Source organism: Pongo abelii, chromosome 3 (assembly GCF_028885655.2).
Source record: "Pongo abelii isolate AG06213 chromosome 3, NHGRI_mPonAbe1-v2.0_pri, whole genome shotgun sequence".
In the NCBI taxonomy this organism is placed as follows: domain Eukaryota; kingdom Metazoa; phylum Chordata; class Mammalia; order Primates; family Hominidae; genus Pongo; species Pongo abelii.
This window is the reverse complement of record NC_071988.2, coordinates 207732502-207758501: the sequence shown is the minus strand read 5'-3', so window position 1 is coordinate 207758501 and position 26000 is coordinate 207732502. Positions and strand designations below refer to the sequence as shown.

Here is a 26000-nt window from a genome sequence, read left to right as displayed (position 1 = left end):
ATCCACCCGACTCAGCCTCCCAAAGTGCTGGGATTACAGGTGTGAGCCACTGCGCCCGGCCTTTTTTTTTTTTTTTTTTTTTGAGACAGAGTTTCACTCTGTTGCCCAGGCTTGAGTTCAGTGGCACGATCTTGGCTCACGGCAACCTCCACCTCCCAGGTTCAAGCAATTCTCCCGCCTCAGCCTCCTGAGTGAGTAGCTGGGATTAGAGGCACCCATCAGCACGCCCAGCTAATTTTTTGTATTTTTAGTAGAGATGGGGTTTCTCATGTTGGCCAGGCTGGTCTCGAACTCCTCACCTCAGGTGATCCACCTGCCTCGGCCTCCCAAAGTGCTGGGATCACAGGCGTGAGCCACCATGCCTGGCCGAGAAATTTTCATTTTATAGGCCATCTAAACATGCACTCACTGAGATGCCCAAACAATTTTTTTATTTTTAGAAACTTGGCAAGTTCATCAAAGTTCCCACACAATATAAACTAGACAACACATTCTACTATCTCTTTAAAATCTACATTTTTTCTAATATTTCAGCTACAGTAATTGAATCTTTTTCCACTGAAGTGTCAAGTTTTTTCAAAGAAGAACCACAGGAAAAAAAATTTCAAAAGTGTTTATGGAATCCCACCCTAGACGGGGGTCTAGACCTGCCATTCACTGTCAGCCCCGTACGTGACCACTCCGCTTTCTCCCGGAGTAGGCCCTTCACCTGGGATTTCACTCATCCTCACCGCTGGCTCACTGTTGTACAGATAAGGAAACTCCTGTTCAGAGAGGCCCGTCATTCGGTCAGCCACTGAGTTCAAAACGCAGGTAGTTTCAAGCGCAGGTGAAAATGGTTTTAAGTGGCCATGGGTGATCAAATAAGACTTCTCCCTCAACATACATTTCACACTGCAGTGAATGTCCCTAAAGGGCTGTGACCACCTCCCGCCCCCATTTTTTTAGAGACATGTCAATGCTGTAATTACCACTTCCAGATTCTCCCACCTCGAATACCAGAGTTGGTGCACGCAATATTCATGTAAGGCCCTTCACAAGGGGCTTCATCAGAGAGGGTGATATTCCAATCATAGGCATCTTTATTACTGAAAACATTTTTTAAAATATTATAACTGTTGGCTCCAAAGATAGCCTTTTTACATATTAATTACAATAATTTTCTGACAAAATTTTTGTTTTAACTGAGTATATATATATATGTATATGATGTGCTTTACAAAAGAGAAATGAGTGTGATAATCAAAAGGCCTTATAGGACATCTAAAATAAAGTGTCCTTCTAACTAAAGAGCTGCTTTTCTGACTAATGAATGGATTAGGAAGTAGCTTAAAATTAACTCTCTATTGAGATTAGTGCACTGGCTAAATTTGAGTTTGATGTTGTAGCATCTATCATCTGCTTTTTATATTCTATACTAAATGGTGTGACTGAGTGCTCCCACAAAAATCTGCAAGTAATTTCTATGTAATAACCAATATTGTCATCGTAGTCCACAAATATTACATAGACAAGTTAGAGTTATGACACATTATTACATAAATTATCAAATGATTAGATATTAATAATTAGCATTACATAAAATATAATATAGTAATTAATTGTGGAAACTTCAGTAGTATAAAAACAGACTTGTTAAAATGTAGTGGCTTTTTGTCATGCACCCTTTGAAGGAATGCAATTTATTTAGAGTAGTAATTTCACAAACATATTGCTGAAAACTTGTGTAGCTCTCAGGAAAAAAATTAACTTTATCAATGAAGCAGCCTCATTGTCTGGGCTGACACCAAGGTTTGCTGTCTCACAGGGAGATCAAGGATGCAGACACACGAAGAGTGAGGTTACGAGCCGAAATGTAATAGGCGACAAGAAAGAGAATAAGCTCTCTGCTACAGAGAGGGGTCCCAGGGTTGCCAATTCCCTGTGAAATATTTTTTATAGAATTTTATAGATGAGCTAATGGGAAGGCAGTCTGATCTACATAGGGTGTGAAAAACCAGTTAGGACCAGGTGTGCCATCTGCATAGGGCATGAATCTCTGGCAGCCCCCACCCCAATCTTTTATTATGCAGGTGGGTTCTCTGCCTGAGCTTTTCCATATTGCCCATCTCCTTCTGAGGGCAACAAAAAAGGGAGATGGAGCTTCCATGGTGGACATGCCTGGCCCCCAGGTAGCCCTTTTCTATTGGCACAGCTGCTGGTATCCACCCACACGCTGCCCCCCTACCCCCTCACGCCCTGGTGTGCACGCTTCCAGCTTCCTGATCTATCTTTGCAAGGTTTGCAGGCTTTCAGGCTGCTCTTTGTTAGAAAAAAAGAAAAGATTTCTTGAGCATTTTTTGTTAGAAGTTCTGCTAAAGACTCTTTTGCCCTATCTGCCTAAATAATTTCTATCTCCTGAATCATCAACATCAATCAGCAATGGAGACCATAAGTTCTCAAAATTGTAATTTATTAAAATTGTCTACAATGCCACAAGAAAGTGAAATCTTCTACAGTCCATTTTTTTCTTTTCTATTTTTTTTTTTTTTTTGAGACAGAGTATCGCTCTGTGGCCCAGGCTGGAGTGCAGTTGCACTATGTTGACTCACTGCAGCCTCTGCCTCCTGGGTTCAAGTGATTCTCCTGCCTCAGCCTCCCGAGTAGCTGGGATTACAGATGTACTCTACCACACCTGGCTAATTTTTGTATTTTTAGTAGAGACAAGGTTTCACCATGTTGGCCAGGCTGGTCTCGGATTCCTGACCTCAGGTGATCCGCCCACCTCGGCCTCCCAAAGTGCTGGGATTACAGGTGTGAGCCACCACGCCAGACCTAGAGCCCATTTCTTTTTTTTGTTTGTTCGTTTGTTTGTTTTTTTGAGACGGAGTCTGTCTCTGTCGCCCAGGCTGGAGCGCAGTGGCGCGATCTCGGCTCACTGCAACCTCCGCCTCCTGGGTTCAAGCGATTCTCCTGCCTCAGCCTCCTGAGTAGCTGGGATTACAGGTGCGCACACTAGAGCCCATTTCTATAAGAAACAAATTAGAGGAAGTAAGCACTGAAACTATCATAAGAAGTTTCATTTCAATGAAAGCAAGCCATGTATTACTTATCTATTGTATGTTATTATATAGCAAATTATGATATCCTAGTGATTGTGATTTTGAATTTTAATTTTCTATGTGTAATGGTTTACTACAAAATAAATAATATATACTCGTTTAAAACCTTAAAGAGCACCATTCTCTGATGGGCAGGAGGATTAGCTGGGGGCACGCACCCAGTCCTCGGTTAAAGGAGGTCCAGTTTCCCGTGAACGCAATATCAATCCTGCACGTGATACACCAGGTGCGTAAAAATTAACATGCTTAGACAAATGAAGACCACCGTCGCTTCCCACAGCTTTCATGAGCATATTTTAATACATGTTTAGGTTAAGTTCATTATTGGAAAATAGGAGGTTTTTCATTGCAGCAAACAAAAGTCCTTTCACAGTATTGGTCATGGGCCGTTCAAATCCCCAAATGCTGAAACTCCTCTGAGGGATGCGCTGAAACGAGAGGACTAAGAATAAAAAAAAACAGCGATGAAGTGGAGATGCGGAAAGGCAAAGGGGAAGCTCTCAGATGTGTGTCCGTCCCCGGGCGGTCCCTTTCTCCGCACCGCTTTGGTCCGAAGGGTACTGCCGCGAGTCCTAGTGTGAGTAAGTCCGTCCTGGATAGCCGCGCAGGTGCGGGGAGGCGCCCAGGTGGGCTGTCCCAGGCCAGGTTCCCGGGGAAGCTCTCCGGGAAGCGTCCGGAGTGACGAGGGACCCACCGGGACCCCACCACCGGCCGCAGCCGAGCGCGCGCCGCCGAGGGTGGGGGTGGGGCCGGCGCCCAGGCCACCCGGTTACCTGGCGACAGGATGCCCTGCGCGGGGCGGCGCAGCGGGTGCGTGCGGCAGCGGTTGCGAGAGAGATGAGCCGCGGCGATGAGCCCGGGTAAGAGTTGGGCGGGGCTGGGCTCCTAGGGGAGCTGCAGGAACGGAGGGCAGCAGAAGGGCATTCAGCAGGCGGCTCCCCGCTCGAAAACCCGAGACATCCCGGGTCCGCCCTTCTGCACTCGCCGGACATCTCCTGCTCGGCCGTAGGGCTGAGCACCCGCTGCGGCCCCCTGCACCCGCTGTGGCTTACAGGCTGGCTGCGCGGTCTGCCGCCGCTGCCCGCCCAGCGCGCCCTCGAGTGGCCGCTTGCGGAAAGCGCTGCGCCGCGCCCCGCCCCGCCCCGCCCCGCCCCGCCCCGCCCCGCCCCGCCCCAGGCCCGGCCTGACGCCGTGCCTTCGCCCCATCCCTCCGCCCGCCCCAGCCTTCCGCCTTGACCCCGCCCCATTCCTCTGCCCCACAGGTCCCGCCCAGTCTCTCCGCCCCATCCCATCCCTGCGCCCCGCCCCAGCCTTCAGCCCCGCCCCCTCCTAATTCCCTCCGCCCCGCCCGCCCCGCACCATCCCTCCGCCCCGCCCCATCCCTCCGCCCCGCCCCATCCCTCCGCCCCGCCCCATCCCTCCGCCCCGCCCCAGCCTTCCGCCTTGACCCCGCCCCATTCCTCTGCCCCACAGGTCCCGCCCAGTCTCTCCGCCCCATCCCATCCCTGCGCCCCGCCCCATCCCTGCGCCCCGCCCCATCCCTGCGCCCCGCCCCCTCCCTCCACCCCGCCCCCTCCCTCCGCCCCGCCCCCTCCCTCCGCCCCGCCCCCTCCTAATTCCCTCCGCCCCGCACCGGCCTTCAGACCTGACCCCGCCTCATTCCTCTGCCCGCCTAGCCCCGCCCAATCTCTCCGCCCCATCCCGGCCCTCAGCCCCGCCCCAGCCCAATTCCCTCCGCCCCGCCCCAGCCTTCAGCCCTGATCCCGCCCCATTCCTCCGGCCGTAGCCCCGCCCAATCTCTCCGCCGCATCCCAGCCCTCAGCCCCACCCCAGCCCCAATCCCTCTGCCCCGCCCCTAACTTCAGCCCCTTCCCTCCTCGTCCCTCCGCCCCGCTCCACCGCCAGCCCCGCCACGCCACGCCCCGCAACCGAACAGCCCCGGACGGTTCTGTTACAGAAAAGCAGCACCAGGAAGAGGATGAAGTTGACTCCGTTCTCCTTTCAGCGTCCAAGATCCTAAATTCTTCGGAGGGGGTGAAGGAAAGTGGCTGCAGTGACACAGGTAAAATCGCCAGACCGTAAAAGCCTCCTTTAACTATGCACAGGCGGCAGCATCCGGCCTGCGCCACCTGCTCACCTGCCGTGCTTCCCACGGCGGTGATGAACTGACAGCAGCCACCACGGCACTCGCGCTTTGTGCCAGTGCTGTTCCAAGCACGTAATGGATCAACTGTTTAATTCTCACAACACTTTTACCAAGTAGGTGCTGTCACGATCCCCATTTTGCAGATGAGGAAATGGGCACAGAGACGTTAACTCCCTAAGGTCACCCAGGCAGCGAGGAATGGAGCGGGCATTCAGCAGGGCGGCTCCGGACTGCCTGTCTTCACCACCACGCTATGCTACGTTGCTTCTCTGAATGCTAAGTAAGAATTGTTGAGTTTTTTGGACACACACTAAAACGATATGCAAGTCAGCCCTCGGTATCTGGGAGTTCCGCATCCTTGGATTCAACCAACCACAGATGGAAAATATTCAGGGGAAAAAAAAACAATTTAAAAATAACAGTACCACAATCTTTAAATGCAAATTTTGAACAGTATAACAGCCATTTACATAGCATTTACATTGTATAAGGTATTACAAGTAATGGAGAGATGATTTAAAGTATACAGCAGGATACACATAGAAGCTATGCAAATACTACCCCATTTTGTATTAGGGACTTGGGCATCTGCAGATTTTGCTCTCCGCAGAGGCTCTGGAACCAATCCCCTGTGGATATCCAGGGAGGAGTGTATACCTTTTCTAAAGAAAACTACTTTTTACAGTAAATGTTTATGGACTACAGGATATTATATGGGGAGGATGTTTGAAATAGCCACATAGCTAAAGCTTTCAAGCGCCACATAAACTATGAATAAGATGGGGGTACCCAGCTAGGGGAATCTGAGGACATTGAAGGTGGAGTCCCAGGCGACTGACTACACGCCTGTCAGAGGAGCCTGCTGTGAGGGGACATGCCGGGGAAGGAGCAGAGCACGGGGCAGGAGGAGGGTCTAGACTGATGTGCCATGCCCGGGCCCCCAGTTGCTCCTCTGTAGCTTACGGGCAATCCTGATGCCAAAGTGCTGAACCCCAAGAGGCCTGAGGTTGGGACAGGATTTCTGCACCTCCACCATCCAAGATCTTCACAAAAAGCCTTGTCAGGGCCCGGAAAGAAGAGACTAGAGCAGCCACACCTCAGTAGGCAGAAGACACCCGGGTGCCCAGGCACTACCAGGATGAGCAACACCCCAGTGGAGGCCAGTAGGACAGGCACTGGCCAGTCCCCTCTCCGCCCTCCTGCCTCCACCCTTGAGATATGCAGGTTTCCCTGGGCAACCAGGAGGGGCAAAGGGGCCCCCTGAACGTAGGAGAGAGTCCTCACAGAGAGTTGAGACATTGAGGTAGCTCCGTATTTACCTCAAAGAGAGCATGTAAGGTCAGAAGAAATAGAAGTACCTTAATTTGGCAAGATCACATGTTTTCTAACATGAATGAGGCTTAGGGTTCTGGAGAAAGATGCCAACATTTATAGAAAATAGTTACATGCAAAATAGCACATGTACTTGTTTAAGAGTTACAGTCTTTCTTGCCAGAACACAGTGTTTTCAGGTATGGGGTTGACACAGGACAGGTTCTCAATAAACACCAGTTATCTTGAGTCAGGGGCCACCCAGGCATTTCCTGCCTGCAACTACAGGCAAAACTAGGAGGTATGGCTGGCGCCCTTCTCTCTACTCTCCTATTGATGCTTTATTGTCACCAAGTGATCCATTCCCCATGTACTGACAAAATAATGACCTGATTTGCATAACTACTGCCAGGTTACAAAGAGTTATAGAACGTTCCCAAGGTCTCTCTGATTTCAGAACTAGTGGGTAACCTAATTAACCCTTATTGGAATGGGTTTGTGAGAGACTTTTGAATTTGAGGGTGTCCAGGGTGTTGTTCCCAGCCCTCTGTTCTACCCGAGCCTTCGTTCATTCATTCATTTGTGGTGTAGCAGGATGACTCACAGACAAGACTCCTCAGACACCGGATTAAAGAAGGAAGAGGTTTTTTCATTCGGCCGGGACCGTCGGCAGACTCGTGTCTTAAGAGCCAAGCTCCCCGAAAAAGAAATTCCTAGCCCTTTTAAGGGCTTACAACTCTAAGGGGTCCACGTGAAAGGCTCATAATAGATCAAGTAAGCGTGAGGAACGTGACTGGGGGCTACATACATCAGCTAACAGAACAAAAAGTTTTATAGTGCTTTCTCATACGATGTCTGGAATTTACAGATAACACCAGTAGTTTTGGTCAGGGGTTAATATTATTATTATTATTATTATTTTAACCACCAGGGCCAGGTGGTGGCGCCAGGGTTGTCTAGCTATTTATCTTACTTCTGTTTCTTTCCAACTTTTTGCTTTCTCCCTTTTCTCCTGTCTTATAAACTAGGGAAAAGGGGAAGTTGGGGAGAAGCTGGGAAGGACAACAGGAGAAGTGGTGGTCTCATTTCAGTGGAGCATATTGTTTTGAGCACCTGCTAAATTTCATGTGCTGTTCTAGGTGCTGGGGATCCAACAGTGAACAAGACATGCAAGATTCCCTGCCCACATGGAGTTTACCTTCTAGTGAGGGAACAGACAGACAAAGGCTATTGTGTGTAAGGGGGGAATAAGTTCTATGGAGAAAATAAGGCTGAGAAGGGGTGGAGGAATATTTGGAGTGGCAGAGGTGGGTGGGAAGTGTGTCATTTTAAACAGGATGGTAGGAGAAGGGCTCACTCAGCAGGTCACATCTGAGCCAAGACCAGAAGAAAGTAAAGTTGCAATCTGTGCAGATTTCTAGGGAAAGAGCACTGCAGGCAGAGAGAATGGCAACTGCAAAGACCCTGTGGTGGGAGCGTGGCTGGTGTGATTGAGGAACAGTTGCTCTTGTAAATGGAGCAGAACAAGTAGGGAACGGTAGGAGGGAGGAACCAGGACAGGGCTTTGTAGTTCCATAGATGAATTTGGGATTTATTCTGAGAAAATTGAGAAGCACTGGAGAATTTTGAGAAGTCTTCTCTCCCCTCCGTCTTGACTAGAAATTTTGAATTTACCAAATTATCATCATATTGCCTCTGTAGTAATGAGTTAGTGTCTCTTGAGCATTCGCTATGTGCTGTACACCTCGTACACCTCAATAAGGACTTTACCTACAAACGACACTCGCCTAGAGTTATCCCCTCACTGCGAGTGTGTGGCAAAGCTAGAATTCAAATCTGGGCAGCAGGCAACCTGCTGCATAGCTCCTTGCGTAATGACTGTGACAAAGCCTCATGCAGAGGGTGCCACACCTCACAAAGCTTTGTAAGACAGGGACGTCTAGGAATGAACTTGAATCGTCACAGCAGAACTCAGTATTAGATCCTGCGGCCAGGCATAGTGGCTCACGCCTGTAATCCCAGCATTTTGGGAGACCGAGGCAGGAGGATCACCTGAGGTCAGGAGTTTGAGACCAGCCTGGCCAACATGGTGAAACCCCATCTCTACTAAAAATACAAACATTAGCCGGGTGTGGTGGCACATGCCTGTAGTCCCAGCTACTCAGGAAGCTGAGGCAGGAGAATCACTTGAACCCAGGAGGCAGAGGTTGCAATGAGAAGAACCTAAGAATTACAAAGTTTGCAGAGAGCCTGACGTCTTATATAGAATCATTACCCTGTTGCATTTTCAGAATGTATTTGTTCCTCTTGGTCTGTTTGCTACAGGTATGCAGTTGGTACTTTTTGTATACATTGAATACAATGTTTTTTGCAGGCTCAGAATAAAAATTACCTCAAAAGTCATCCCATTGATAACTACCTTGTTTTTCACTTTTGACAGAAATATGAAACAGCTGGAAAACATAAGTTGAATATGAGATGAGTAATATTCTCACATTCCCAATAAACTCTCATCTTGGTGGGTGGGACCATGCCTACCGCTTTGTTTATATGCCTCCCGATATTGTATGTTTAGCAGGGACTTGGTAAATGGTGAAGTGTGATTGTGTTTTATCTCCTGGGTTCTTTGATAATTTCCCTTCCAATTCTAGAATCACATAATTCTGTGTGACTAAGTTTTGCCGAGTTTTTAAATTACCTTTCCTTTGGGAATAAGTAGCAGCCAATGTCTCTGAAACTCATAAGAAAAACAGAAAGTTATGTTAATAGCTTTTAAAAATAGATGAATCCGACTCCCTGCCTACTCTCTGCCTGCACAGAATCATCTGAACTTTGCTGGAGAAAAACACTCACTTTTGAGTCATACCATGAATCTAAAATGCACTCTCAATGCTATTGGGAAAACTTACTTTATTTCCACAGCAAATTCTTCTTCAAATCCTCTGCAAAAAAGCTATTTCATTCCTCCTGTTCTCAAATCTCAAACACGTTTCTCCCAGGCCTCTCCACTCATAACATGGTCCCACTCTATATGAAAAAAGTAGAAGCACTCAGACCCAAACTCCTTCGTTCTCACCCTTCACATTTGTGAAACCCATATTCTGGGTCTTCTCCCATTTCAACGGAAGAATTGTCCTTGATCAATCAAAAGTGATTTCCTCTGGATCTCATCTCCTGTGGAATTCTCAAGTCCCAGCTTCTGCAATTAGCCTCCCTCATTGTCCAGAATTATTGCTTTTCTCCCTTTCCGCTATGTGATTCCAGCAGCAAACAAGCATGTTAGAATGTCCTGTGGTTTAAAAAAAAAAAAATTCCTTCTCTTAGCCAGATGTGGTGGCACACACCTGTGGTCTCAGCTACTCCAGAAGCTGACATGGGAGGATTGCTTGAGCCTTGGAGGTGGAGGTTGCAGTGAGCCAAGATCGCACCACTGCACTCTAGCCTGGGCAACAGAGTAAGACTCCATCTCAAAAAAAAGAAAAAAAAATCCCTCTTGACCTTCACATCTCTTCCCGGATGCACTGTCGTCCCTTCCACAGTGAAACTAGAAAGAGCGACCTATCCTCCACGCCCACCAACGTCTACATTCCGTTCTCTCCTCAAGCACTTCGTTCGGGCTTCTATGCATGTCCTTCCACATGGCCAGCAGTGACATCCATGTTTGTTTGTTTATTTATTTATTTTAGATGGAGTTTCACTCCTGTCTCCCAGGCTGGAGTGCAGTGGCACAATCTCGGCTCACTGCAACCTCCACCTCCCAGGTTCGAATGATTCTCCTGCCTCAGCCTCCCGAGTAGCTGGGATTACAGGCACGCGCCACCACACCCAGCAAATTTTTTTGTATTTTTAGTAGAGACGGGGTTTCACCATGTTAGCCAGGATGGTCTTGATCTCCTGACCTCGTGATCCGCCTGCCTAGGCCTCCCAAAGTGCTGGGATTGGAGGTGTGAGCCACCGCACCCGGCCCATCCATGTTGAATGATGTATTCATTGCTGCTCCCATGAACCATACACTGGTAGACCCATCTGACTATTGGATATCTCTCCTTTGATGTTTAACAGACAACCTAGCCTTAACATATCTAAAAATGTTTTTCGCCTAAAGTATGTTCCTACTCCTAAAGTATGTCTCCTAAAGTATGTCCCAGTAAATGACATCATCACTCATCCATCTGCTCTCACCAAAAAACAAGGAGCCATCCTTCACTCCTCTCTCCTAGCCCCAACGAATCCTTCAGCAATGCTGCTGGCTTCATCTCCAAAGTATATTCTGAATCCACCTACTTCTCCCCATCTCCCCCACCACCATTCTAGTCCAAGATATCTTCATCTCCACTTGGATTATTGCAGTAGCCCTGCAATTGCCTTCTCACCCTCACCCCATACTCCATTATCAGGTAGCAGAGTGACCTGTAAACGTTTCAGTCAGATCAAGTCATTCCCATGATGGAAACCTTCCAAAGTTCCCCGTTTCACTTAAAGGAAAAGCCAACCCGCTCAGCTTGGCCTGGAGGCCCTGCATAACCTAGCCCCTGTCTCCTGCTCCAGTGTGTCCTCATCTTGTGCTCCCATGGGTTCACTAAGCTGCTTAGTAACAGTGCAATCACGCTGAGGCCGAAAAAGGAAGAAGAGATGGAAGATGAAAAATATATGTAGACAACATGTATAAATCCCATTGCTTTCTTTAAAATCTTTGATTTACTGTATCCCTTTATTAAGTCTGTACATTTCTTTTGGTCTCATATTTCTTACTTGGTTTTAGCTAAAGGAATCTTATATTTAGCTTTGAACTTGCAAATCCTCCTAATGAAATCTGTACAGAAAAAGGAAGCTATTCCTGTAGGTATAGGAAGGAGATAGAATTTTGAACAGTTACATCACTCAGAATAGAGTTGAAGGCTGACTATATTTACGAGAATGATATCCTATCTTTGTGTTTAAGTAAAGAGCTGTGTGGAAATTACGGTTACAGAACAGCATGTAAACATAAACCTTCACAGTGTATAAATCATGTAACTAGCAAATATCATGAAAAGAGGGAAGCACGCATGGAAGGGAATAGAATGCTGATTTTCTCATCTCTCTTGGCAGGGAGTAAGTCAACAATGAATACAATAGAACTGTATGTTATTGAAACAATAAAGATTTCAGTCTCTTAATTCTTTTCATGGTAATTTTCATTAGTTTACAGGGTTCTCTTAGGAAATAATATCTCTCATGTAGTAAAAAAAAAAAAAATCTAAATACTAGAAATAATTCCACTTCATCCACATACGTGCATGGAGAGCTGACCGAAAGATGACACCTAAAATTAACAACAGTTCGTTGTGGGTGGCAGGATTCTAGGTGGTATATTCTTTCTGATTTGCACTTTGGTCTAATTAAGTTCATTAGAAGAAGTTACTTTAGAGTCTGAAAAACTTTGTGATTCCTTCCTGTACTGGTCCTGGCCTTCGTTCAGTTCCTTATTTTTTGGATGAACAGTTCAGGATACCAGGAGTTTAGCTGCCATTTTATTCCCAAGAAGAGGCAAAGCTAAGCAAGATCCAGACACACTCACTCTCCCTCCCTGCGCTCTGACTGAAGGTGGGATTCTTCAATAGCCAGGCAGCTCCAGGCTCCAAACCAGCGTTGCCCCTTTGGTGGTGAGGGTCAGAGCAGAAGGGGTGCCTGTACTTTGCAAGCAGCTTCTCTAACATGTGACAGTCTGCCAATCCAAAGGAGATTCGCTGACCTCTTTTAAAACTTAGGGCAGAAATTATCAGCCTAGGGGAACATTCCATCATAGCTCTCATTTTACTTAGGACACTGAAAGCTTTTGTGAATACACTCTTTAATAAAAAGTTTACAGAGCAAACGGCGTAACATGCAGACAAAGAGGGATGTGAGGGCATTTGCAAACATGACAGAGTCTCCCCCTGTTGCAGATCTATAATCTATCCAGGATGGTATCAAGCAAGTGACATTCTGCCTATTATCAAAAGAAGTTGGTGTACTTCTGTCTACTGTATCTTAGTATCAGAGTCACCAAGCAAAACACAACAGTCAAGCACCGGATGGAACAACCCTTTACTCACAGAGCGAAGAGACGGAGCAATATCAGCCTCAGTAATGGCTGTTGGTTCCCCATGGCCAGAGGGCCCCTCCTGGCCCGTCTGCAATCTAGCAGGGGACAGTTAGAGTAGCGGGGTTGGCCAGGTATCATATGACACACACACTTAAGCAGAACAAAGGAGTACACACTGAGTCTGAAGCGGGGAGTGCTATCCCCACACATGGTAGCAAGTCCAGCACAGGCTGTAAGCGAGGACTTTAGAAAGAATCCCCTTGGTAAAGAAGCGTTCCAGGCCCCGGGCCCATTCATACATGGCCAAGAGGGGATCTAAAGACCATGAATGTGGGCTGGGTGCGGTGGCTCACGCCTGTAATCCCAGCACTTTGGGAGGCCGAGGCGGGCGGATCACGAGGTCAAGAGTTAGAGACCATCCTGGCTAACACGGTGAAACCCCGTCTCTACTAAAAATACAAAAAAATTAGCCGGGCGTGGTGGCGGGCACCTGTAATCCCAGCTACTTGGGAGGCTGAGGCAGGAGAATGGCGTGAACCCGGGAGGCGGAGCTCGCAGTGAGCGGAGATGGTGCCACTGCACTCCAGCCTGGGTGACAGAGCGAGACTCCGTCTCAAAAAAAAAAAAAAAAGACCGTGAATGTGAAACTGCCCTTCCCAAGGGAAGCCACATGTGGGTACTGTGCTTAAGACCAAGACAAAAATCATGCTGTTGATCCAACTTGGTTTCCATAAGGGGAAAAATGTCACATGGAAATTTCACAGAAATTGAGGCCTTTATACTACTTTGCCAAGGGTCTCCCATAATATGAGCATTATTACGTTTTTTTGAACGTAGTTTATATCCCAGAAACAAAGATACTTGATATTTGAGTTTTTGACAGTTCTGAGTGTGGTGTTGCAAATTAATGGTGTACTCGAAAAGTGAAGACACTATTACAACCTCAAGCGGATATATTAAGTCATGCGAGAATTATCACTTAAGCTTATTATGTGACTAGCGTAGCGTGAGTATCAGAAGTTATTATCTCTGCCTCACCATCCAAGAAAGTTAGGAGACTGCTTTCTGTTACAGGTTTTAAAAAATAAAATTTAAGAATTAAGTCACATGGTTTTTCAATTTTGCTTCTTAGAATATGGCTGCATAGCAGAATCAGAAAATCAAATCCAACCACAATCAGCATTGAAAGTGAGTTGTATATTCCATTTCATTATCTCCAAAATTCTGGGTAAAGGCTGATCTTTTTCAGAATAAATACTCCCTAAATGCATATGGGTTCTCTCACTTTATCCTCACAAAGATCTCCATGAAAGCGCATTGGGGAGTTAGCAAAATGACTAAGAATGTGAACCACCTGACCCTCACGGGATCCTTTCAAGTAATAGGCAACTTTGGGAGACATAAAATCATAACAACTCAAGAATATGTTTACCTACCTAAAAATATTAAATTTCATATTTTACTTTTGTCATAGGTCCTTCAGCAACAGTTGGAATCATTTCAGGCTTTGCGAATGCAGACTTTGCAGAATGTCAGCATGGTATGTTTCTTTTGATCTATATATGAAATATCTAACCTTGAAGTATCTTCCCATCTTCTAAGCTGATGGTCACTAGCCAATGGATTAGCTGACACAGAATTTAATATAATAGAGGCTACAGCATATTCTAGACTCAAAATTTCTTTTACGGAAACTACATTCTTCTCTCTGTTATACTTGTATTTGGAAACAAGCCAAAACAGATAGCACTCGCTGATTTTTTAAAGTCTGTATATAGTCTGTATATAGTCTACAAATAGGGACCCTCATTATAAGTGACATGAAATCTAATTCAAACTGGCTTGGGGAAAAAATGCACTTTAATAGCTCAAGTAAATGAAAGTCCTGGAGAGAGCTCACTTCAGGATGGCTGAGTCCACATGATCAGGTCTTGTGTCGTCAAAACAGGTCTCACTCTGTATCCTGATTCTGCTTTCCACAGTAGGGGATTCTCAGACTCCCTGTGGTGGTAGAAGATCTGCTAGAAGGTCCAGTTCTTTCTCCTTCCAAATTCAAGTCAGAGAAGAGAGTACACTTTGCTTTGAGAGGGAGTTTCGGTTTTGTCACCCAGGCTGGAGTGCAGTGGCATGATCTTGGCTCCCTGCGACCTCTACCTCCTGGGTTCAAGCAATTCTCCTGCCTCAGCCTCCTGAGTAGCTGGGATTACAGGTGCCCATCACCATGCCTGGTTAATTTTTGTATTTTTAGTAGAGACCAGGTTTCACCACATTAACCAGGCTGGTCTTGAACTCCCGACCTTAGGTGATCTGCCCACCTCAGCCTCCCAACATGCTGGAATTACAGGTGTGAGCCACTGCACCCAGCTACACTTTGCTCATAATAGTTTAGACTGAGGTTCTTGGCCTGATTCAGATGGATCCCGACTGGGTCACATGCAGTGCTTAAACCAATCACTGTCAGGTGGCCATTGTTCCCTGACTAGTTAGCACTCAGTCAGGTGCCCCTGGGAGTTAGAGGCAGAATCAGTACTACCATAACCATGCTTCATCCAAAAGAAATAAGGAGAAGTATAAACAGAAGGCTAGAGTATGGATATTGGGGGTATGTAACACACACATATTCACCAAAGACCCAATGTAAACTTCATCCCAATATTCTTATACTAAAAGCACCTGCAGGGAAATGGGAAGGGAAGATAACTCTCCTAAGGGGGACAGAATAGAATCCAAACGTCTCTTATTCAACAGTGTAAAAATCAGACACCTAAAATCATTTGAATATAGTTCATAAAACTTTGTTTTACCAAATCACTTCTGATTTTATAACGAGGCATAATTTTCTTAAAGATTAATGATAGAGATCGCCAATAAATTAAGTAGCTTTCATTTATATTCTATAAGATGGGAAAGACTTCTTATGGGCAGGAAATTAAAACACACCTTTTAATTATAGTGTCTATTATTCCTGTACATTCATAAGTTTACAAATCTGAAATCAAATTTTTCTCAATTTATCTTTTAAAGGTACAGTCGGAAATCAGTGAAATATTGAATAAAAGTATTATTGAAGTAGAAAACCCACAATTTAGCTCAGAAAAAAATCTGGTGTTTGGCACGTGCATTGAAAAGGATTTGGTATGTTATTCTACAGAAATCATTTCTATATGTAGGTACTTCAAAACGTGACTACCATCAGTTCATTTCACTTTACATGGTCCTCTTTGTTACAGGAAAAATGGACCATCAGAGATGAAAATAAGGAAACTCCAGTCCTGAAAACCTTAAAAGATGTGTATTTACCTCTGTACTTTTGCAGTTCTCCCATTTCTCTTAAGAGTCTGTGAGGGACATTTGACTTAGTCCAGATCCTGAAAGATTCCTGAGTAAATTCAAATACAAGGCAGTTTTTATAGCCAATCTATTCACTTAGGATTGACCTAGGTCTGGGGTAAATTCCCTAGAAAAGCTCCAAACCCAAGTTACCATCACTGTGTCCACACTGACTTGAAGTCACACTTCCAGGATAGTCACAGTCCTAAAATCACCTGAAACGAGTGCAAGCTAAGGTTAACAAATAGCCCAGAATTGGAAACATTCATTTGCCTGAAACTCCCATTTGACCTATCGGTTCCATCTTCCCCACCTACCTATGACAGCCTCTTGAAGGACACTAAATTTCTATATTTCTGAAATTGAGGGGTTGGCCCATGTATCTCACCCCAAAGGAAATAAGAGCAAGTTCTAAGCAAATTGTGAAGCCCAGAGTTACAGATCTCAAAACAACTGTTGGAGAAAATAAATCACACTTGTTATGCTCCTTTGCTGTGGAAATGGATAAAATGCTTGTTTAGGGTACATAAATAAATCCTCCACAAAATATTATCGGTGCTGCTTGGTCATGTGGCAAATGACAATACATTTATAGTGTACTTCTTATTGTTACAGCCTACAGAGAATCAAGAAGAAAACCTTTCTATGGAGAAAAGTCATCATTTTGAGGATTCCAAGACACTTCATTCAGTGGAAGAAAAATTAAGTGGTGTTAGTGTGAACAGTCTCCCTCAAAGTGTGAATGTTCCATCCCAGATACATTCCAAGGACACATTAACTCTGAGAACTTCAACAGACAATTTATCTTCAAACATAATTACACACCCTTCAGAAAATTCTGACATCTTGAAGAATTATAATAACTTTTATCGGTTTCTACCTACTGCACCTCAAAATGTGATGTCTCAAGCGGATACAGTAATTCTGGATAAATCCAAAATTACTGTGCCTTTTCTCAAGCATGGATTTTGTGAAAACTTAGATGACATTTGCCATTCTATCAAACAAATGAAAGAAGAGCTTCAAAAGTCACATGATAGGGAAGTGGCACTTACAAATGAACTTCAGACTTTACAAACTGATCCAAATGTTCACAGGAATGGTAAATATGACCTGTCCCCTATTCACCAGGAAAAAATGAACTTTATTAAGGAAGAAAACATGGACGGTAACTTAAATGAAGACATAAAATCAAAGAGAATTTCAGAATTAGAAGCATTAGTGAACAAATTACTCCCCTTCAGGGAAACAGTGTCAAAATTCCATGTGCATTTTTGTAGAAAATGTAAAAAGTTATCTAAGAGTGAAACACACAGGAGAAAGAAAAATGAGAAAAACAATAAAGAAATTCCCATCACTGGCAAAAATATTACAGATTTAAAATTCCATTCCAGAGTTCCAAGATACACACTGTCCTTCCTCGACCAAACAAAACATGAAATGAAAGACAAAGAAAGACAACCATTTCTAGTAAAACAAGGATCAATAATATTTGAAAATGAGAAAACTTCCAAAGTTAATTCCGTTACTGAGCAGTGTGTTGCAAAAATTCAGTACTTACAGAATTACCTAAAAGAATCTGTGCAGATACAGAAAAAAGTAACGGAACTGGAGAGTGAAAATCTAAACCTTAAGTCCAAAATGAAACCTCTTATCTTTACCACACAATCTCTCATACAGAAAGTTGAAACATATGAAAAGCAACTTAAGAATCTGGTTGAAGAAAAGAGTACTATTCAGTCTAAGTTAAGTAAAACAGAAGAAGACAGCAAAGAGTGTCTTAAAGAATTAAAAAGAATGATTAGTAAATATAATGTTCTGCAAGGCCAAAATAAAACTCTAGAGGAAAAAAATATGCAACTTTCTTTAGAGAAGCAACAAATGATGGAAGCATTAGATCAACTAAAAAGTAAGGAACACAAAACTCAAAGCGATATGGCCATTGTCAATAATGAAAATAATCGAATGAGTATAGAAATGGAAGCAATGAAAACCAATATTCTGTTGATACAAGATGAAAAAGAAATGTTAGAAAAAAAAACACACCAGCTTCTAAAAGAAAAAAGCTCACTTGGAAATGAACTAAAAGAAAGCCAGCTAGAGATAATGCAGCTAAAAGAGAAAGAAAGATTGGCAAAAACGGAACAAGAGACACTTCTTCAAATGATAGAAACGGTTAAAGATGAAAAACTCAACCTTGAAACAACATTACAAGAATCTACTGCTGCCAGACAAATTATGGAAAGAGAAATTGAGAATATTCAAACCTACCAATCTACTGTTGAAGAGAATTTTCTGCAAGAAATAAAAAATGCAAAATCAGAAGCAAGTATTTATAAGAATAGCTTGTCAGAAATTGGCAAGGAATGTGAAATGTTATCAAAAATGGTAATGGAAACCAAAACAGATAATCAGATTCTAAAAGAAGAACTAAAGAAACATAGTCAAGAAAATATAAAATTTGAAAACAGCATCAGTAGACTTACTGAAGACAAAATACTTTTAGAAAATTATGTAAGAAGCATAGAAAATGAAAGGGATGCCTTGGAATTTGAGATGCGGAATCTTCAACGAGAATATTTAAGTTTAAGTGATAAAATTTGTAGTCAGCATAATGACCCTTCAAAAACAACTTATATTTCAAGAAGAGAGAAATTCCATTTTGACAACTCTACTCACAAAGATACTTCTAGTCCTCGGAGTAACTGGCCTTTGGCTTCGGATTTGAAAGGTACGCAAGTCCTGGTAGATTAGTAGAGATGTGTTTAAGATTCTTTTAGCCTATTGGGCACTAGCCAGTGTACAGAAATAAGGAGGAAACTTTAAGATGCATACAATTTTGTTTTGTAAAATTTGTATCCAATTTATTATACAGTGAAATTATTTAGGACATTTTTCTAGATAAAATTTATATTATTTTATTTATATTATGTTCATTGTATGTGTACAAACCAACTTTGGCAGTGAGCAAGAGGGAGTTAATTATTATTTTAAAGTATAAGTAGCACTCCCACCTTAAAAGAATTCTTTTTTTTTCCTAGGAATTCCAAGTAAACTGTATCATTTGCTTCCATCCAAGATATATAAATAAACTGCTAAAATCAATGTTTCAAAATCTTTGTCCAAGTACTTTTTCCCCCCACAAAATAATTTTAAATTATTTGATTACATTAACCTGGTAATTGATTAGACTAGTTTTTAAAATTAGAAATTGGAATTAGGTATATATTTTATACTGTCAAGAACGGTGGTGAATCTGAGATTTTACCCAACTAGTAAGCTCATATTTTAGCCTGCTACAGTTTTGTGGGTTCTAGTGGAAGGCACAAGACTCCTGAGTGAGAGTTTAAGGAGAGTTTGTTACAATAGCAGGAGCCAGAGAATCAGCATGTTTGCATTGGTTGTCCAAGCCCCAATTTCTACAGGCAGCGTAAAGAGGATCACACAGTGGGTTGCATTACAGGAGAGAGTGAGCTTAGAAACCCGAATATTATAATGGATAGTAAGATGCCTGCCCTTTGCTGTAGGTGGAAACATTACACTGGACAATACACATGCCTGCCCTGGCTCCAGAGGAAACACAATCTCTAGCTTCCAAGGTTGCAAGCACACCTGTTCTGTGCTCCAGAGACACTCTGTCTTCCAAGACTGCTATTCAAATATTCCTTGTTGAATTCTGTCCAATGCTTTTTCTACGTTTATTGGAGGTGATCCTGTTTTTCTCCTTTAATCTGTTGATATGGTAAATTATGTTAATTTTGAAACATTAACCTTGAATTCCTGGGATAAACTCCACTAGGTGATGTTGTATTATTCTTTTAATTTACATTCCTGGATTCAATTTGATGATATTTTGTTAAGGATTTCTGCTTCTGTATTCAGAAGGATGTTGGTCTGTATTATTTTCTTGTAATGTCTTTGTCTGGCTTTGGTATCAGGAAAATCCTGTTGGGAAGTGTTTCCCCTCCTCCATTTTCTGAATTTGTGTAGGATTGGTATTATTAATATTATTCCTTCCTTAAATATTTAAATATGTAATATACATGTTTGGAAAATATATAATATGTAAATATTCACCAGAGGGCCTGGATTTTTCTAAATGGGAAGGTTTTACATTGCTAAATGATTTCTATTAATATAGAACTATTCAGATTTTCTATGTCGAGTTAGAGTTGTATTTTCTGAGGAATTTGTACATTTCATGTAAGTTCTCAAATGTATTGTCACAAAGTTGTTCATAATATTTCTTATCAGCATTTTAACGTTCAAAGGACTTGTAGCAATGTCCCCTCTTTAATTTCTGACATTGATAATTTCTTTTTTCTTTATTATTCTTGCTAGAGTTCTACCAATTTTATTTTTCTTTTAAAAAATCAGCTTATTATTTCATTGATTTTTCTTGCTGTTTTGTTTTCTATTCCATTGATTTCTGTTCCTATTTAGTAATTTCATTCCTTTGGGTTATCTGGGGCTAATTTGCTCCTTCCCTAGTTTCGTACCCACATTAACTACATCACAGAGTCTGGTATGTTTTCATTTTCATTCAGTTCAAAATACTTTCTTTTTCACTTGTGATTTATTCTTTGACCCAATGGATTAGAAGTGAGTTGCTTGATTTCTAAATGTTTGGAGATTTTCAGTTATTTTTCTTTTATTGATTTCTAATTTAATTCTGTTTTGATCAGAGAACATACTCTATAATCTTTTTTAATTTATGGAGACGTGTTTTATTGCCCAGAATATGGTCTGTCTTTGTTGATGTTTCAGGTGAACTGGAGTATTCTATAAATGTCAGCTAAGTAAACATGGTTGACAGGTTTGAGCAAATCTATATCTGTACTGATCTTGTGTCTGCTTGTTCTAACAGTTACTGACAGAGGAACAGAGAAGTTGATTTGTTCATTCTATAAATTTGTTTAATGTGTTTTAAAGCTCTTTTATTTTATTATTATTATTATTATTATTATTTTTTGAGATGGAGTCTCACTGTTGTCAGCCCAGGCTGGAGTGCAATGGAACAATCTCAGCTCATTGCAACCTCCACCTCCTGGGTTCCAGCAATTCTCCTGCCTCAGCCTCCTGAGTAGCTGAGATTATAGGTGCCCACCACCATGCCCGGCTAATTTTTGTATTTTTAGTAAAGACGGGGTTTCACCATGTTGGCCAGACTCGTCTCAAACTCCTGACCTCAGGTGGTCCACCTGCCTCGGCCTCCCAAAGTGCTGGGATTACAGGCATAAGCCACTGCACCCGCCCAAAGCTTTTTTTTTTATTTTTTTTATTTATTACTGTAAGTTATAGGGTACATGTGCACAATGTGCAGGTTAGTTACATATGTATATGTGTGCCATGCTGGTGTGCTGCACCCATTAACTCATCATTTAGCATTAGGTATATCTCCTAATGCTATCCCTCCCCTCTCCCCCCACCCCGCAACAGTCCCCAGAGTGTGATGTTCCCCTTCCTGTGTCCATGTGTTCTCATTGTTCAATTCCCATCTATGAGTGAGAACATGTGGTGTTTGGTTTTTTGTCCTTGTGATAGTTTACTGAGAATGATGATTTCCAATTTCATCCATGTCCCTACAAAAGACATGAACTCATCATTTTTTATGGCTGCATAGTATTCCATGGTGTATATGTGCCACATTTTCTTAATCCAGTCTATCATTGTTGGACATTTGGGTTGGTTCCAAGTCTTTGCTGTTGTGAATAGTGCCGCAATAAACATACATGTGCATGTGTCTTTATAGCAGCATGATTTATAGTCCTTTGGGTATATACCCAGTAATGGGATGGCTGGGTCAAATGGTATTTCTAGTTCTAGATCCTTGAGGAATCGCCACACTGACTTCCACAAGGGTTGAACTAGTTTACAGTCCCACCAACAGTGTAAAAGTGTTCCTATTTCTCCACATCCTCTCCAGCACCTGTTGTTTCCTGACTTAATGATTGCCATTCTAACTGGTGTGAGATGGTATCTCATTGTGGTTTTGATTTGCATTTCTCTGATGGCCAGTGATGATGAGCATTTTTTCATGTGTCTTTTGACTGCATAAATGTCTTCTTTTGAGAAGTGTCTGTTCATATCCTTCGCCCACTTTTTGATGGGGTTGTTTTTTTCTTGTAAATTTGTTTGAGTTCATTGTAGATTCTGGATATTAGCCCTTTGTCAGATGAGTAGGTTGCGAAAATTTTCTCCCATTTTGTAGGTTGCCTGTTCACTCTGATGGTAGTTTCTTTTGCTGTGCAAAAGCTCTTTAGTTTAATTAGATCCCATTTGTCAATTTTGGCTTTTGTTGCCATTGCTTTTGGTGTTTTAGACATGAAGTCCTTGCCCATGCCTATGTCCTGAATGGTAATGCCTAGGTTTTCTTCTAGGGTTTTTATGGTTTTAGGTTATGTATGCATACACATTTAGCACTATTATGTCCGGTTAGTAAACTGATACCTTTATTATTATGAAATAACCCTCATTATCCCTAGGGGTATTCCTTGTTCTAAAGTCTCTGATATTAATATAGCCCCTCAAGTTGTCTTTAGGTTGGTATTTGCATAATATATCTTTTTTCATCCTTTTATATTTATTTTGTAATGATGAATCAGTAGGAGAAACTCTGAATAGTTAAATAATAAATATATACCATGAAAATGGATTACTAAATCCTGAAAATCAAATATAAATCAAAGAACTAAAGTATTAAGAAAATAACTAATGGTGAGCACTATATCCATTTAAATACAAAATTAAGATTGAAGAACTGTTTGAATTATGGTTACAAAATAGAGTGTTAGTGTTAAAAAACATTGACAATATAAAACAAACAATATAACTAAAAAGTTAGGCGCATCCTTTTACTTTTAACCTACCTTTGTCTATTTTGTTTACTGCTGAATCCCAGTGTCCAGAACCATGCCTGGAATATAGCAGGCACTCAACATCTGTTAAGTGAATGATGAATGAACAGGCTGCCATTACACTAGAATATTAGGCAGAGGCTGGGCATTCACCTTGTACGAACATTATAAAGAGTTTTAAGTATCAAGAAGTTTAGACAAAATTAGCTGAATGGGGTGGTACATACCTGTAGTCCCAGCTACTCAGGAGGCTAAGGTATGAGGATCACTTGACCCCAGGAGTTTGAGGCTGCAGTGAGCTATAATTGTGCCACTGCACTCCAGCCTGGGTGACAGAATGAGACCCCATCTGTTAACAACAACAGCAAAGCTTAGACAAGATGACATTTTAGGTCACTTTCTTTCTTTTTTTTTTTTGAGATGGAGTCTTGCTCTGTGGCCCAGGCTGGAGTGCAGTGGCCTGATCTCAGCTCACTGCAACCTCCGCCTCCCGGGTTCAAGTGATTCTCCTGCTTCAACCTCCTGAGTAGCTGGGACTACAGGCATGTGCCACCATGCCCAGCTTATTTCTGTATTTTTAGTAGAGATGAGGTTTCACTACATTGGCCAGGCTGATCTCGAATTCCTGACCTTAAGTGATCCTCCCACCTCGGCCTCCGAAAGTGCTGGGATTACAGGCGTGAGCCACCGTGCCTGACCATTTTAGGTCACTTTCTAACAGTAGTGTAATGATTTCAAATTGCTTTATGAAGATTTTTGGAAATATATATAATATTGGGGGAGGGAGGATAATATATGTTTTTCTAGCTATCTCCCATAGGCTTATAGCCTGCCCCTTGATAAGGTGTGAGGAGGAATAAACTGGAAACAGGTCTTCTCAGTCTTTTTTCTTGTAAAGTAACGTGTGTTCTATAGTTGATTTCCTACAAGTAGCTAACCTCCACCTTACCCTGCTCTCTAATTTTGGTAAAGGCTGTAGAGTGACTAATGTAACTGTTAAACGCAGCCAGAGGCTGGGCGTGGTGGCTCATGCCTGTAATCCCAGCACTTTGGGAGGCCGAGGTGGGTGGATTACCTGATGTCAGGAGTTCAAGACCAGCCTGACCAACATGGTGAAAACCCATCTCTACTAAAAATACAAAATTAGCTGTGCTTGGTTGGCAGGCACCTGTAATCCCAGCTACTCAGGAGACTGAGGCAGGATAATCGCGTGAACCCAGGAGGCAGAGGTTGCAGTGAGCCGAGATCACACCATTGTACTCCAGCCTGTGCAACAAGAGCGAAACTCCGTCTCAAAAAAAAAAAAAAATAGCAACGAGAAGGCTGAGGTGGGAGGATCGTTTGAGCCTAGGAGTTGGAGATGAGTGTGGGCAGCATAGGGAGGCCTTGTCTCCACAGAAAATTTGAAAAATTAGCCAGGTGTGGTGGCATATGCCTCTGGTCCCAGCTACTTAGGAGGCTGTGGCAGGATTGCTTGAGCCTGGGAGGTCGAGGCTGCAGTGAGCCACGATCGCACCACTGCAGTCCAGCCTGGGCGACAGAGCAAGACCCTGTATCGGAAAAGAAAAAAAAGCAAGACTGTGTGGCTTTGCCACTGCTAGTTGTGCTAACTTGGACAAATTAGTTAATCTTTCTCTAACTCCATTTCATTGTTAGATGTAGATTAAGTGATTAATAATTGAAAACATATTAATATGGAATGCATATGGAATGGTATCTGGCACATTGCATTATATAAGTGTTATGTAATGCTACTATAATGCTACGAACTCACTTTTGGAAAATTAAGTTATAACTGACGAAAATTCAAATTAACAAATTACCTTACAACTTATTTACAACAAATTATTTGATGGATAATGATCTAGTGGTTGTTTTTGTTTTGTTTTGTTTTAGTTTGTTTGTTTTTAGAGACAGGGTCTCACCATGTGGCCCAGTCTGGCCTCAAATTCCTGGGTCCTGGTGATCCTCCTGCCTTGGCTTCCCAAAATGCTGGGACTACAGGTGTGGGCCACTGTACCCAGCCTTAATAGACCGATAAATATTTTTTATTTATTTTACAGCTTATAAAATATTTTAAATTTGGTGTTCATAATAATTCTTCCAGGTAGATAATACAAATGACAGATAATGAAAGTCTTAAGAAATTAATTTTGCTCTAGTATAGACAGCTATAATAGTAATAGGTTGAACCTGGCTTTTTTTTTTTTTTGAGTCTCACTCTGCCGTCCAGGCTGGAGTGCAGTGGTGCAGCCTTGGCTCACTGCAACCTCCGCCTCCCAGGCTCAAGCAATTCTCCTGCCTCAGCTTCCCCAGTAGCTGGGATTACAGTTGCCCACCACCATGCCTGGTTAATTTTTGTATTTTTGGTAGAGACAGTATTTCACCATGTTGATCAAGCTGGTCTCAAACTCCTGACCTCAAGTAATTCACCCACCTTGGCCTCCCAAAGTGTTGGGATTACAGGTGTGAGCCACTGAGCCCGGCCTTGAACTTGGCTTATTATTCTTAATGCATGTTCCACATTTATATACAAAAGGAGCAGGCAGTCTCTGAAGAAGCAGGATAAGATTTCAAAAACTATGATTGTACTACTGCTTAACTTTCTTGAGGTGCTACTGCTTAACTTTCTCTCCAGTTCTTATTAGAGCTTCTTATTGATCTAAGTCTCCCTTAAAGTTAAGCCTTTCTTCCATGTTACGTCAACATCCACAATCATTGTTTCAGATTTGAGCCTTGAACAGATGTAAGTAGATGGTTTGTAGCAGAGACTGATGTCTGGCTGAGCAAGCTTATTTCTTCCATTACTCATTGATGATGGATGCAGAAAACTACCCAAGTCATACAGGCATCATAACGGGAGAGTAGATAACTAGATGTGTAAGTTGTCAATAGAGGACGCCAGTGTCATGGCTGAGTCTGAGGAATAAAACTGTTTTGTATTGTTACATTTTCAAAGTTAAAAGAAGAGACAATAATTGTAAGAAAACAATCCATTGACATTGTAACTAGTTTGCACCTGTCAGATCGAATGTGTGTGTATGATTTCCTCTACCGACACTTAGAAAAATCTTAATTGTTTTACATATTTCACTATTCCCATTACTGGTTTCCATATTTGGTTTTCTGTAAACTGACACAATACATTTATATAAAATCCAGATAAGGTCTGTCAATTGTCACACTAC

The 26000-nt window shown here is 42.6% G+C and overlaps 1 protein-coding gene across 8 annotated transcripts in view; it reads left to right on the top strand.

The window, feature by feature from the left end:
* The first annotated feature begins 3846 nt into the window (after window positions 1-3846).
* Window positions 3847-26000, top strand: part of CCDC110 (coiled-coil domain containing 110) — a 28880-nt gene continuing 6726 nt past the window's right edge. The window contains exons 1-9 of one of the 8 annotated variants that reach the window (XM_054554800.2): window positions 3917-3961; window positions 5007-5163; window positions 5391-5527; window positions 13758-13813; window positions 14100-14165; window positions 15650-15760; window positions 15856-15915; window positions 16571-18686; window positions 18997-19060. In XM_054554800.2, the coding sequence (XP_054410775.1) occupies window positions 5521-5527; window positions 13758-13813; window positions 14100-14165; window positions 15650-15760; window positions 15856-15915; window positions 16571-18686; window positions 18997-19046 (2466 nt within the window). In that variant the 5' untranslated portion in view covers window positions 3917-3961; window positions 5007-5163; window positions 5391-5520 and the 3' untranslated portion in view covers window positions 19047-19060. Of the gene's footprint in view, window positions 3962-5006; window positions 5164-5390; window positions 5528-13757; window positions 13814-14099; window positions 14166-15649; window positions 15761-15855; window positions 15916-16570; window positions 18687-18996; window positions 19061-26000 lie in introns of those variants that run through there. The other 7 variants (XM_054554798.2, XM_054554802.2, XM_024245808.3 and 4 more) reach the window with 7 other exon arrangements.